The 13406-nt window shown below is 35.2% G+C and overlaps 1 protein-coding gene across 1 annotated transcript; it reads left to right on the forward strand.

Annotated features, from left to right (window-relative positions):
* The first annotated feature begins 4587 nt into the window (after positions 1 to 4587).
* SLITRK6 (SLIT and NTRK like family member 6) lies at positions 4588 to 10772 on the forward strand. Its single transcript, XM_010980221.3, has 2 exons — positions 4588 to 5067; positions 7431 to 10772. Exon 2 carries the CDS (start codon positions 7454 to 7456, stop codon positions 9980 to 9982), a length of 2529 nt encoding a protein of 842 aa, XP_010978523.3. The 5' UTR covers positions 4588 to 5067; positions 7431 to 7453; the 3' UTR covers positions 9983 to 10772.
* The last annotated feature ends 2634 nt before the right edge of the window (positions 10773 to 13406 follow it).

The following is a 13406-nucleotide window of genomic DNA, read 5'->3' on the forward strand; positions in this document are numbered from 1 at the left end:
ATTCCTGAGCACTAATAAGTCAGCCTCCTAAGATTACAGGCTAGTAAGAACATACAAAGAAACTATTAACTTAATAACTACTTATTTGACTGTTTTCTACGTGCAACTCTACGGTATTATGGAAAAAAAAATGAAGTGGATACTATTCGTCCCTCAATAAGTCTTTACAATCAATATAACTCACAGTCTACCGTTATTCTGCTGGAACTTGTTCTCTTGCACACTACTCATTATTCATCATGGAAACATTTACCAACATTTTTCAGTTGTTTTTTGTAATTTGTTAAAAAAAAAAAGCCTTCTTAGTCATCCATTTGAAGTAGGACTTTATGAAATCTCAAATATACTTTATATGAAGAGAGACAAGTTATAGTCCAAGCTTCCAGGAGAAAATTTTTGTTTTGTTTTCAGTTTTGCCAGGTTAAATAATGATATCAAAGGGTTCCTTTGTGTCAACAGACTTCAAATCAAAACAGGAAGTTTTACTGCAAAGCCTTTCATAGTATAAGACAATCCCATTATTAGTTTTATATCTTTGCTTTCAGATCAAATTGAGCATGAAGGAAACTTAGGATTTAAATAACAAATCAACCTTTTTATTAAAGGTTCACTGCAAAAGGCAAGTTTCCTAACAACCATTCATGTGTCACTTTATACAATGTATCAATCACAAAAACTTTCTCTAAGATGCACAGACTTTTCTCTGAGATGACATTATTCATGATGAATGTGTGCAAATTCCTTCTCATATACAGAGATGTTATTGCTAAAAGGTGAGAAAATCTTCTATCCTTTCTCATACAAAGGTCATAGTCCTTTAAATTGCATGTTGTTGTCAGAAGCAAAGGTATCCATAATGATTATGTTCTGACTCTAACAGAACCAAAAGAGGAAGTAATTACAGTAAAGAGTTTTGGGCTTCTTTTGCAGTGAAACATGAAAGAGAATCCTAAATTCAAGATTTGAGAATCAAATTTGAAGTTCACTTGACATTGCGAAAGAAAGACAATATTCTTTTACTATTATTTTCTATGAATGGAATTTATATATCTAAGTCAAATTAGATATTTCAAGTAGACTTTACTGCATTGTTATTTTTAAGGTTTTTTATGTTAGGAGAGTTACTACTTTTGTATAAAATGGACAAGATAGGAATAAAAATAATCAACTTCTGAGCTGAATTTAAGTTATGTGATTGTGGATTTTCCTTTTATTTCTTTTGAATTTCCTTCAGGCCTTTTTAAAAATAAAACATATACTTTTTTTTTAAAGTATATACAATTGTAAAGAAAATATTTACTTTGAAATAAAAAGTATTAATGTGTATAAAATTAGTGCACAAGATCTCAACTTATCTATAATTTTGGACATTATTTGCAAATATTTATAATGTTTGATTTTAACAACATTATCATGAGGTTCAGTGTAATCCCCTGACAGTCCAGAGCAGACAGAGCCTGCAGTACTAGCTGATTCTCAAGGATGTGTCAGATGTTTTCTTTTACAGTAATGATATAAGTACTTAAAAAGTGACATTTGTTTAGAATTATTTCTTTACATTTTTTTCTTCAAAGTTTAAATTCCTTCTTCAAAGAATGAAATCACCAATGAATATTGAAAGTCCGCCTATAGTATTATAATCCCCAAAGAGTCAGTCAGTAAATTTTATACTTTCCACCTTCAGAGTACTTAAATATGCCTCAGTCTACATCACAGGTGGCACCAAGCCCTCTCCCTTCAAACCTTCCAATTTCTTGAGTTAGAGTCAATCTGACATATATCTTCACTTTATCACTTAAATGTGGCGCTGTAAAAGGTGGGCAGATGTTCTGAGGTAGAACTCGTCCTGTACAGAATTAATAAATCTTTTCTATTTTTTCCCCCTCTTTCCAGTGGACAATCTTGGTCTTCTTATTCTCTTTGTCCCGTATACATTATCAGTCCAACAAGTTTCATAAAATATTCCTGCATCTGGTCTTTATCACCATTGGATTGGTCAGCTGATTTCCCTCCCCCTAGCTACATAAGCAGGGAAGGAAAGATGTTCTCCTAAGTCCTGACAGAGAGAGTACCAGGCTGTCTTATATCTGCTGCTGCTGTAAAGTGACTAACAGAGAGAGGTTTATTTCTTCTCACTGCTTGGTACTCGTCAATGTAACGAATAATTTCATGTTTGCTCTTCAAGATGCACATTAGGTCTATAAAGCATAACTTAGATAATGTGATTAAAAGCGATTACTTTTTAATGTCTTCCAATATGGAGTCACTGGGGGTAAATTATGTGGGCAGATTAATAAAACTGAGTGCTTATTATGATCACTTAAATTTATTATTAAAACTTGGAGGAAGCTACACTGGGAAATTACTTTTCTATGTAATTACTGGAAATTGAAAATGTTGCTGAAATAACTGTTGTCCGACAATAATGAACACATTGTGCCATGAGCGTTTTGGAAAAGATGCCTGCATTATTGACTTAGTGAAACACCTGAGGAATTACAGTTAACAGAACACAGAGATCAGCAGATTTAGCCATAAGCATTTTGAATGTGCTAAATTGTGCATTTTACTATTAACAGAATGCTAAGTAATTCATTATCAATATTACTCCTTTGAATTAAGTTAAAAGTTACAGAATGCTCCTCAAACAATAATTCTAAACCTAGCTTTTCTTAATGTTCCCACCCAAAACTTACAGAAGTAGAGAATTCTTTAAAAAAAAGAAAAGTCTTGTTAGTCACTCCTTCTCTCCCTTACTATCATGTAGTTACCCAATAATTTATGCATGAAAAATATGGAGGCAAGAGCGTCCAGACAAATAACATCAACTACATTCCAGGTATATACCATGAATAAAATCAACACCTCCTCAAACTGGTGGAAATGAGAAAACCTCCACCTGTTTATCAGGAATGTAGTTCCATTTTTCCCACATCTATTTGAACATCTTTTCCACCACAGACTGTATGTCCATTTCTCCTGTGACTTCTCCTCCAAAACCTTAAGGAATGCCTCTAAAGAATTATACCTACAGTGTTGGAAGAAACATTATTCTAGTTGCTTGTTGTCTCACTGGATCTAACTCTTTTTTGTCAGCACCTCGCTAAATCATTAGATTGATGTAAGCTAACTTGGCCATCACCTAGCAGCAGACTGTCCCTAAAAGAAATTCATTTCCTTCATTCTCTTGTATTCTCTTTATTATCTTATCCCTTATCTTTATTTTCTTTCTCCACACCCTCATCTGTATCATAATCTTGATTCTACCTTAAAGCACACAATGCCCTTAAAATAAGTAAGTGAAGAATATAACACAAAGGAAAGTGAGAAATTGCCTCAAAATCTTTATATTTTAAAAAAATATGTTTCACACTAAGGGTTTAAAACTTTATGAAATCCAGTGCAAAACTGCAGACAACCATTAAACAATAATCTAATTTGAAAATTTCCTGTTTTGATGATTTAAGCTGCATACAATCTCTTTTTTAAACATAGCTTTTATTTTTTTCTGAAATAAGACCTAATATTACATAGGCAACCTCTAGAAGCTATAGGCAAGAGTGTTTCTAAACATAGAATGTTTCAAAATGAGTAAGTGACAGCATCTAGTATATTCATTTTGGCTGTGAAAAAGTTCAGGTCCTTGGAATGTAGATAAAGAGGAATGATTTTTAAAACACAGGCATTTGGGGAAATAAAGAACCTGACAGTTGAGAGTTTCATTAGTGATGATTCAGAAACTTTAAAGAGTTGAAGAAGAACCAAGTAACTTTTTACATACAATCTTTTTTAGGAAAAAAATTGCTCTCTGAGCTAGTGCCATAAAAATCAGGTTATTGTAATATGTACTATATACTCTATATACTCATTTAACTTGTTTCATTTTATGTGAAAAGACATAATTTCATACAATGAGAGTGATAAGCTGTGTTCGAATAAAGACAACCATTTGTAATAAAGGTTCTTGAATATATTTTAAGTGAGCATATTTCCAATCCAAATAGTAAGACTAGAAATGAGGTTCTTTTTCTCACCTGTCTCAGTCTCACTACTGAACGTGAGCTGTAGGGAAAAAAATAATGAAGTATAAAACTTAGAGTCTCTAACATGAGGCTTAAACGTTTTTTTCCAATGTTGAATACAAAAATAGGAATGTTTCAGGAAAGCAGTTCATGTTAACCTTTTTAAGATTTAATTAGTGCACAATTCTGACTGTAAATACTAGTTTAAAAAAGCCTGAAGCAACTATTCTACAGGTAGCAAGCTTGCAGTTTCTCTGCACACGTGTGCAAACGGTACAGTCCTGTGCTAGATGAGAATTTAATATAATGTATTATTTAGCCTGCTATAGCACAAAATATTATTAAACATTTAAAACTACATGTCATTATTTCCATCAAAATTCACTTGCACTATCTGTGGTATTAAAAGGGAGAGGAAAGACCGTTTGCAGGAGGAGGAGTTGAGTCCCAAGGTGGAGCTGTCTCTTGTGTTAAATGACACTGGCAGATTAGAGCGCTCTGATGGGGAAGGGCTTAAAGGCTGAGTCAAAAGCCAAGAAGTCTCTTTATTTACGCCTACCTCCCAGCCCTTGGCAATCTGACTAATAACAAACTGAGCTAACAAGAAAGACTAGAAAGGGAGGAAAGAGAACATTGCTGCAGCTTGGATCTACGGCCTCAGAAAGCAAGAGTGATCAATCCCAGCTCTGTTAAACATCTTGCTTATTTACTGCATTCAGCAGCTTGCAAATGGTTAACTATATGCAAGAAAAGTCAGCATAGCTGTGAAGTATGCCGTGAATTTTAATTGGGGAATAAAAGGACAACTGCTTCAGGATGATCTAGGATGCACTCTGCTTGAAATATTTTCAATGAAATGCTCAGCATTTTGTCTTTGACCAGAGGTTTTCACTTTATGAAGAGATGGGACTTGCCAAAAAGTGATATTTGAGAAGAAAGTACGTGGTAGTTGGTGTTTGCTTTTTTAATAAAGAAACTGCATTTACTTTGAACATCTCTTCCAGCTGTGCGTTACAGATAACGTCAGGAAGTCTCTGCTTTACAGGTAAGATGAATGTTTCCCGGCTTTTCTGATACCTATTTTTGCATTCTCCTGAAGTGATTGGATTTATGTTTGCCTCTTTAAAAAAAAAATAACTTTGCATTAGAGGATATCCAGTTTCATTCTGGCTCACTGGCACAACTAATGCTGGAGCAGATGCCTGTTTTCTCCGAGCAGCAGACATTTAGTCCAACAGCTGGCTGCAGAGAAGAACGAGTAAAATAATATGCCACTATGTCTCTACAGCACGCAGTTTGTTATTGGAAACGAAATAACTGTGCTTTCTGAAGGGAAGATTACTTCCAAACACCATCGCTGAATTTGAAATATAAGCAGAATATGAAAAGATTCTTTGTATTTTGTATACCGTTTTTATTTTTTTCTGGACTGGAAAATACGTAAATGGAGATTTTTTTGACCTCTTTAACACTGTATCAGATGTTGTCAAAGTAGAACCACCCTTCAGATTTGTGTGTATTTCTGACAAGATTAGAAACTGTTCCCTGGGACATTTTGAAAAACATAAAATGCATATAAGAGTAAAAAAAAAAAAAAGTAAGGAGAGATTCTCATCTAAAATTTATTTACTATTTTCTCAAGATATTGTGCCTGGTGAAATGAATAGTCTTCTTCCTCAGTAATCTAGGGAGAAGTAGCTTTAGTATTTGTGGAAGCTGGTCCACCAGTTGAAGACTTGAACTACAGGCTGCTTGATTCTGAGCACAGCACGCAGAGTCGTTTGAAATCAAACTATTTCCCTATGGAAACACTCAGTCTGCTAACTTTTCCTTTCTATAGAAAGGCGCTCTGTTGTTTTGTGTCTTTGGTGGTCTTTTGCCTTTCAGAAACTTTCAGGCTTTTAATACATGCTTTCAATAAAACAATGTGTTTTCATGGAAAGAAAGTTTCTTTTCAGGATTATTGATTGGGTTCTGGGATGCGTCATCTGATTGTGAATTTTAATTAGATTCAGAGTTACTGTTCATAGTCCATCCAGAAAAATGAAAGCAATGACCATTTCCAAAAGTTGAATAGTTAAAAAATATGGGTTTTTTTTAACCCTTCAATTTGGTTTAGATACATTTAAGGCACAATATTTAAAGGGAAGGAATAAAATTAGATACCAGTAGAGTTCAAAGTATTTACCAGATCACTGCTATCATTTTAGAGTTAGAATCTTTTTGAAAATTGCTGTTTCAGATGCATGTATTAGGTTTTTAATGTATGATGTTGTTATCTTGAGCTATCATTTTTTTCTTTACCAAATTAGACATATCCTCAAATATTTTCATATAGTGAAGTTTGTTTCAGAGTTCATTGTTTGCAGCATTAAGCCTTATGACAAAGGAGATCAATTGCTTAATTATGTGGTGACATTCAGTGCCCTAGAGCCTGGTTCAAGACCTCATTAGGCAGTCATTTATTAGAAGTTTATAGGAAGCATTGTTTACTTTTTTATAGTAGCTGGAAATATGTGTTGAAGATCAATTTTTCTTCTCTAGTTTTTATGATATTAACCTTATCGACAGTAGAATTAAAAAGTAGCAGTAAATATTCTACCTCTAGAAAGTCAATATAAAGTGTAACTCAAGTGAAATTCAAATGGACACCTTTAAGCACACATATCTGATCCTACTAGGTTTATAGAAACTTCCCTAGACAGTGTAATTAAAACGAAATTCTTTTATGGTGTTCTACTTTATTATACGGTTAGAGACATATTTTTCTCAAGATTTTTAAATAGATAATGAAATTAATAAGTATTTTGATCAAAGTCAAAGCAGGTTAAACACAGACACAGTTATTAGATGCTATATGGTGATATCCAGTTCAAAAATAAAACTAAATAAAGGAAGTGCATAATGTATGCATGCATTCATTCTTTCCAACTATTATTTTTGAATTCTCTATAGTCTCTGACCTTCTGGCTAATACCTACATATTTGTCCTTTACTATAATCCCTTATTCAGGCTCAGATTCATCTAGTCTGAGTTAAAAAAAAAAAGGTTAGAGTCTTCTCAAATATACACCTTTGCATTATATCAAAGTCCAAAGGTCCATTTAGCCAGCACCCCTTAAAATGCAGATTACTTGGTAGATGGGAACACAAATTGATAGAATATTTTGAATTCTCCTTGACCTAAATTTTAAATTTTGATCACAATGCAAGCTAAAAGTAAAACAAACCTGCTGATCATAATATTTGAAAAAATAAAAGAAAAGGTAGATGAAGCAATGTATTTATATATTCAGTGTAATCCATATTTTGCTTTTTAAAGGAAAACCTATCATTTTGAAAATGTCAACGTCCTCTCCTCCCTGGTCCTGCCCACTAAAGCCCACTGCTTCGTGTTCTATTTTACAGAGTCAGATCCATCACAGGACACCATGAAGCTTTGGATTCATCTCTTGTATTCATCTCTCTTGGCCTGTGTGTCTTCACAGTCCGAATCTCCTATGTCCTCTGCCTCAGCCAGAGGCTCCTGTGATTCTCTTTGTAATTGTGAGGAAAAAGACGGCACGATGCTCATAAATTGTGAAGAGAAAGGGATCAAGAAGTTATCCCAAATAAGCGTGCCACCATCACGACCTTTCCACCTCAGTTTATTAAATAATGGCCTGACAGTGCTTCACACAAATGACTTTTCTGGGTTTACCAATGCTCTCTCAATACACCTCGGATTTAACAATATCGCAGATATTGAGACTGGTGCATTTAATGGCCTTGGCCTCCTTAAGCAACTGCATATCAATCACAATTCTTTAGAAATTCTTAAAGAGGATACCTTCCATGGACTGGAAAACCTGGAATTCCTACAAGCAGATAACAATTTTATTACAGTGATTGAACCAAGTGCCTTTAGCAAGCTCCACAGACTTAAAGTGTTAATTCTAAATGACAATGCGATTGAGAGTCTTCCTCCAAACATATTTCGATTCGTTCCTTTAACCCATCTAGATCTTCGGGGAAATCAGTTGCAAACATTGCCTTATGTTGGGTTTTTAGAACACATTGGCCGAATATTGGATCTCCAGCTGGAGGACAATAAATGGGCCTGCAACTGTGACTTACTACAGCTAAAACTTTGGTTGGAAAACATGCCCCCACAGTCTGTAATTGGTGATATTGTGTGCAACAGCCCTCCGTTCTTCAAAGGAAGCATCTTAAGCCGACTGAAAAAGGAATCGATTTGCCCCACCCCGCCAGTCTACGAAGAGCACGAGGATCATTCGGGGTCGTTACATCTGGCAGTGACATCTTCAGTCAGCGACAGCCGCATGTCAACCAAGATCACGTCTCTTTTAAAACCACCCACCAAAGCACCTGGTTTAATACCTTATATTACAAAGCCATCCACGCAACTTCCGGGACCCTACTGCCCTATTCCATGCAACTGCAAAGTACTGTCCCCTTCGGGACTTCTTATACACTGTCAAGAACGCAACATCGAAAGCTTGTCAGATCTAAAACCTCCTCCCCAAAATCCTAGAAAGCTTATTCTCGCGGGGAATATTATTCACACGTTAATGAAGTCTGATCTAGTGGAATACTTCACTTTGGAAATGCTTCACTTGGGGAACAATCGCATTGAGGTTCTTGAAGAAGGATCATTTATGAATTTAACAAGGTTACAAAAACTCTATCTGAATGGTAACCATCTGACCAAATTAAGTGGAGGGATGTTTTTCGGTCTCCACAGTCTTGAATACTTGTATCTTGAATACAATGGCGTCAAGGAAATATTACCTGGAACCTTTAATCCAATGCCTAAACTTAAAGTCCTCTATTTAAATAACAACCTCCTTCAAGTTTTACCACCACATATTTTTTCAGGGGTTCCGCTAACAAGGATAAACCTTAAAACAAACCAGTTTACCCATCTACCTGTAAGTAATATCTTGGATGACCTTGATTTACTGACCCAGATTGACCTCGAAGACAACCCCTGGGACTGTTCCTGTGACCTGGTTGGACTGCAGCAATGGATACAAAAATTAAGTAAGAACACAGTGACAGATGAAATACTCTGCACCTCTCCGGAGCACCTAGACAGAAAGGAACTAAAAGCACTCAACAGTGAACTTCTATGCCCAGGTTTGGTCAATAACCCATCCCTGCCAACTCAGACAAGTTACATAATCGTCAACACTCCTACAACCAAAACTACAGCTGATACTATTTTTAAATCACTTACCGATGCTGTACCGCTATCTGTTTTAATACTAGGACTGCTGATTGTATTCATAACTATCGTGTTCTGTGCTGCAGGGATAGTGGTTCTTGTTCTCCACCGTAGGAGGAGATCCAAAAAGAAACAAGCAGACGAGCAGATGCGAGACAACAGTCCTGTGCATCTCCAGTACAGCATGTATGGCCATAAAACAACTCACCACACCACCGAGAGACCCACGGCATCACTCTACGAGCAGCACATGGTGAGCCCCATGGTTCACGTCTACAGAAGTCCATCTTTTGGCCTGAAGCATCTGGAAGAAGAAGAAGAAAGGAATGAGAAAGAGGGAAGTGATGCAAAACATCTCCAAAGAAGTCTTTTAGAACGAGAAAATCACTCCCCACTCACAGGGTCAAATATGAAGTACAAAACCACAGACCAATCCACTGAGTTTTTGTCTTTCCAGGACGCTAGTTCATTATATAGAAACATTTTAGAGAAAGAAAGAGAACTTCAGCAACTGGGAATCACAGAATACCTAAGGAAAAACATTGCTCAACTTCAGCCTGATGTGGAGGTACATTATCCAGGAGCCCATGAAGAGTTAAAACTCATGGAGACATTAATGTACTCAAGGCCAAGGAAGGTATTAGTGGAACAGACTAAAAATGAGTATTTTGAGCTGAAAGCTAACTTACATGCTGAACCTGACTACTTAGAGGTCCTGGAGCAGCAAACGTAGAGAGTTTGAGGGCTTTTGCAGAAATGCTGTGATTCTGTCTTAAGTCCAAACATTGTAAATAAGTGCCTTATATGAGTGTGTCATCAATCAGATCCTAAGCACAGCAGTAATCCTATGGGGGAAAAAAGAAGAGAAAGAAACTCAGGGATCATTGGGAGAAGCCATTGCGTTGTCTTCAGGCAATTATGTCTATCCCCAATAAAATAAATCCTTGTGTGTGAATCATTCAAGGATTATAGTAATAGTTTCCCATACACATAGAGTGTTTCATGGAAGTCCTCCTGCACATCTCAAAGGGTTCCACATTTAAGCAACCCTTATTTTCTTGAATTATATTACCCATGGATTAACTAGAATTGGATTTCGTCTTTTAAAAAGTATACCTGCATATGTAGTTATAACATGTAAGAAATATATTGTTTATAAAACCAGTGTATGTACTACAAAAATGTACATTGTTAGATACACAAAATTTTCTTGAAATAAAGGCAAAAGGAACTGGAACTTTAAAATTACGAATAGTGACAGTAAAGAAAAAAATGGAAGGTCAAATTATATAGGCTATGAGTGGCCCCAAACTTTGAACCTTTGAGGATTAAAACAATGCCACAGCTATGCTTTCTGAATTTAAAAATAAGAATGATTAACAGTTCAGGTGGAATGGATAAGCAAACTTCGTGGTTTTTCTGCACATTTTGTGTAGACAATCTTATTGTTAATGCTGCTGTGAACTAAGGTATGTCATTTGTGCTCAAAGCTTAATTCTTATTCTTGGGATATTTTTTTTAAATGCTACTGATATTCAACTGTAAATATAATTAGTGCTTCCATTAAGTTTGGTTTCTTTCATAGCATTAATCCTTTGTAAATTTGAATACCATGATAGACATATGTTACTTGTGGCAAGTAAGAATTCACTGGTGTAAAACAAATAGGACAAACTCTTCTTTTATTTTTATTGATGTATACTGATAGTTGCCATACATTAGTAGCAAAAGGCACGTCTAAGGGTAAGTAGTTTAAGTTGCCTCAGGAGTGGGACAATGTAGCTTTATTTTACAAGAAAGTATAGCTAGATTTTTATGAACTATTTATTCTGTACAGTTTTGTATATTTTTGGTTCACAAAGGTAATTATTCTTGGGTGCCTTTTAACAAAATGAAATATACTGCTCACTACAATAAAACTAAAATGAAAACTCTCTTCTTAAAAGTTCTTTCTTCAATGAGTCTGACCTGAAATTCAGTCAGGTCAGGATGAACACAAACAGATGCAGCAGGCACACAGGCACGCGTGCGTCAAATGAGATTTCTGTTTGTCGTCACCCACACGGAAGCATCTTGTTCACCACATGCAAGAAGGCCACTCAGTGTCACAGTGTGATTGACATGGAACCAGACTTAAAGTCTGACCAGTAGATTTCCCTTTCTGGCAAATCATTGCCCCACTTAATACAAATAGAAATGATTTAATTTTATTCTTCCTGATTATAGAATTAATCATAGAGCATATTTTTGCAATCTGTTTCCTGAACACCACTCAGATCCACTCACAGTGCTAGGAAGGAACATAGTTCCTATTATGGAGGATGTATTTAATTTACCTAACACTATTTTAAATGATTCCTGAGTGCTCTATTAAATGTTTTGGTTCTCCAACCCTCAACTATCTGCACTACTAACAAAATATATGTTATTTCTTTGATCTTGAATGAAAAGCCTGCTTGCTAATAAAAACTGTAGAGGCCTGTGTGGCATGGCATGAAGAATAATTGAGTCCATTATGACTTCATACCACTAGGTTTTTAAAAAATTATTGCATATATTAATAAAAAACAATAAAAATTATGCATTAAAAGGTTCATTGAAAACTTAAATCTCTTCATTAACTTACGAGAGGGGATGGGAATTCTTTTTTTAATTAACGGTCACTAAAGGGAAATCTATGTGAATATGGAATGCTTTATATGTGTACACACTAAAAAAAATTCAGTGCAATAATGAGTATTAAACCCTCCAAAGCATGAATTTAAAAGTTATAGTCTGAAGAAAAGAACAAAGCAAGAGCAGAATCCAGGTTACTGCACTTCTGCTCAGGAGATCATCTGCCAATATTTCCCGATTCTGATTATCAGAGAGACTTGAGAAATTCTGCTGCCCGGAGGGCCTTTGGAATGGATCCATGGATGCAGACAGAGACATGTCCTCAGGAACATTCTTCTCTTTTGAGTGAGGGAAACACTTTTAGAATCTTTATTCATTATTAATTGCCTAAAATAGTAATATTCATTCTTCACCTTAAAATCAGGATGAAACAAAGTTGTTTATAAAGTCATGTAACTATATCCCCCAAATTAAACAGAATTCCAAGACTAAAATCCCATGGAAGACTGGATGTAAAACTCACAACGGTGTAGAAATAATTATGGTTCCCAAAGAGTAAGAGATTTTAAAGGCTCAAATGCTTTATTCATGATGGAAACTTTCGTTTGCGATTTGTTTCCTTGCTACAAGTAGTTGAGTGTTGGGAACTCTAGTCATGGTCTTTAACTCTTAACGGGTCTTGTGACCTGTGATAATCATTCAGAACTTTGGTTATTTTACCTGTGTTTCCTGTTTCTTGTCCCTCTCACTCCAAGAGAATTTTTATTCTATTCCCTGTTTGATTATTTACTTACAAGGCCAAGGTGGTCTCTTTGTATAACTAACTGTTAGATTCAGAGTCACAAATCTGAATTCACATGTACCTGGGCATGCTAAAAACAAAACAAAACAAAACAAAAAACACACACACACACACACAAAAACCCCAGACTTTTCATTATCCTAGTTTTTTAAAAAATTTAAACAGAAGTTGCACTTTAATTACTGCACATCAGTGCAACTTCTGACTCATGTCTGAATCTCTAATGTTTGTAGTACATGATAGTAGTATCAAGCCTATTGGCTGAAACCTTCTGAATTCTGTCCATCTGTTAGACACAAATTGTATTAATCTGTATTTCAGAAATCATTTTCACTAAATTACCATGAAAATAGTTACTGAAAATGTATGAGTGCTCTTCAGATGTCTTTCATTGACTTATATTCCATCTAAAAAAAGCATTAGATGCTTGTTCTCTCTTTTGAATCTATCAGAAACCATGCAGGAGAAAAAAACTTTCCTTGCTTCTCTAGTAGTAAGTGAATGGAAGTGCCATCTAAGTGGTCTTCAAGCTGGTTTCATGCTTTGATCCAATTAATTTAAAAGGTTTAAACTTTAATCCAAGATTATAAAAGGTGGTATTAAAATCAGTAAAATGTAAATTTTTAATACACCAGTTTATATCTTTACATATATACATGATTATATGTAGTTACATGTAACTACATAAATATGTATTTTGAGAACTAAGAAAGATGATATAGGTGATGGATGGAGACAA

This window comes from Camelus dromedarius, chromosome 13 (assembly GCF_036321535.1).
Source record: "Camelus dromedarius isolate mCamDro1 chromosome 13, mCamDro1.pat, whole genome shotgun sequence".
NCBI lineage: Eukaryota > Metazoa > Chordata > Mammalia > Artiodactyla > Camelidae > Camelus > Camelus dromedarius.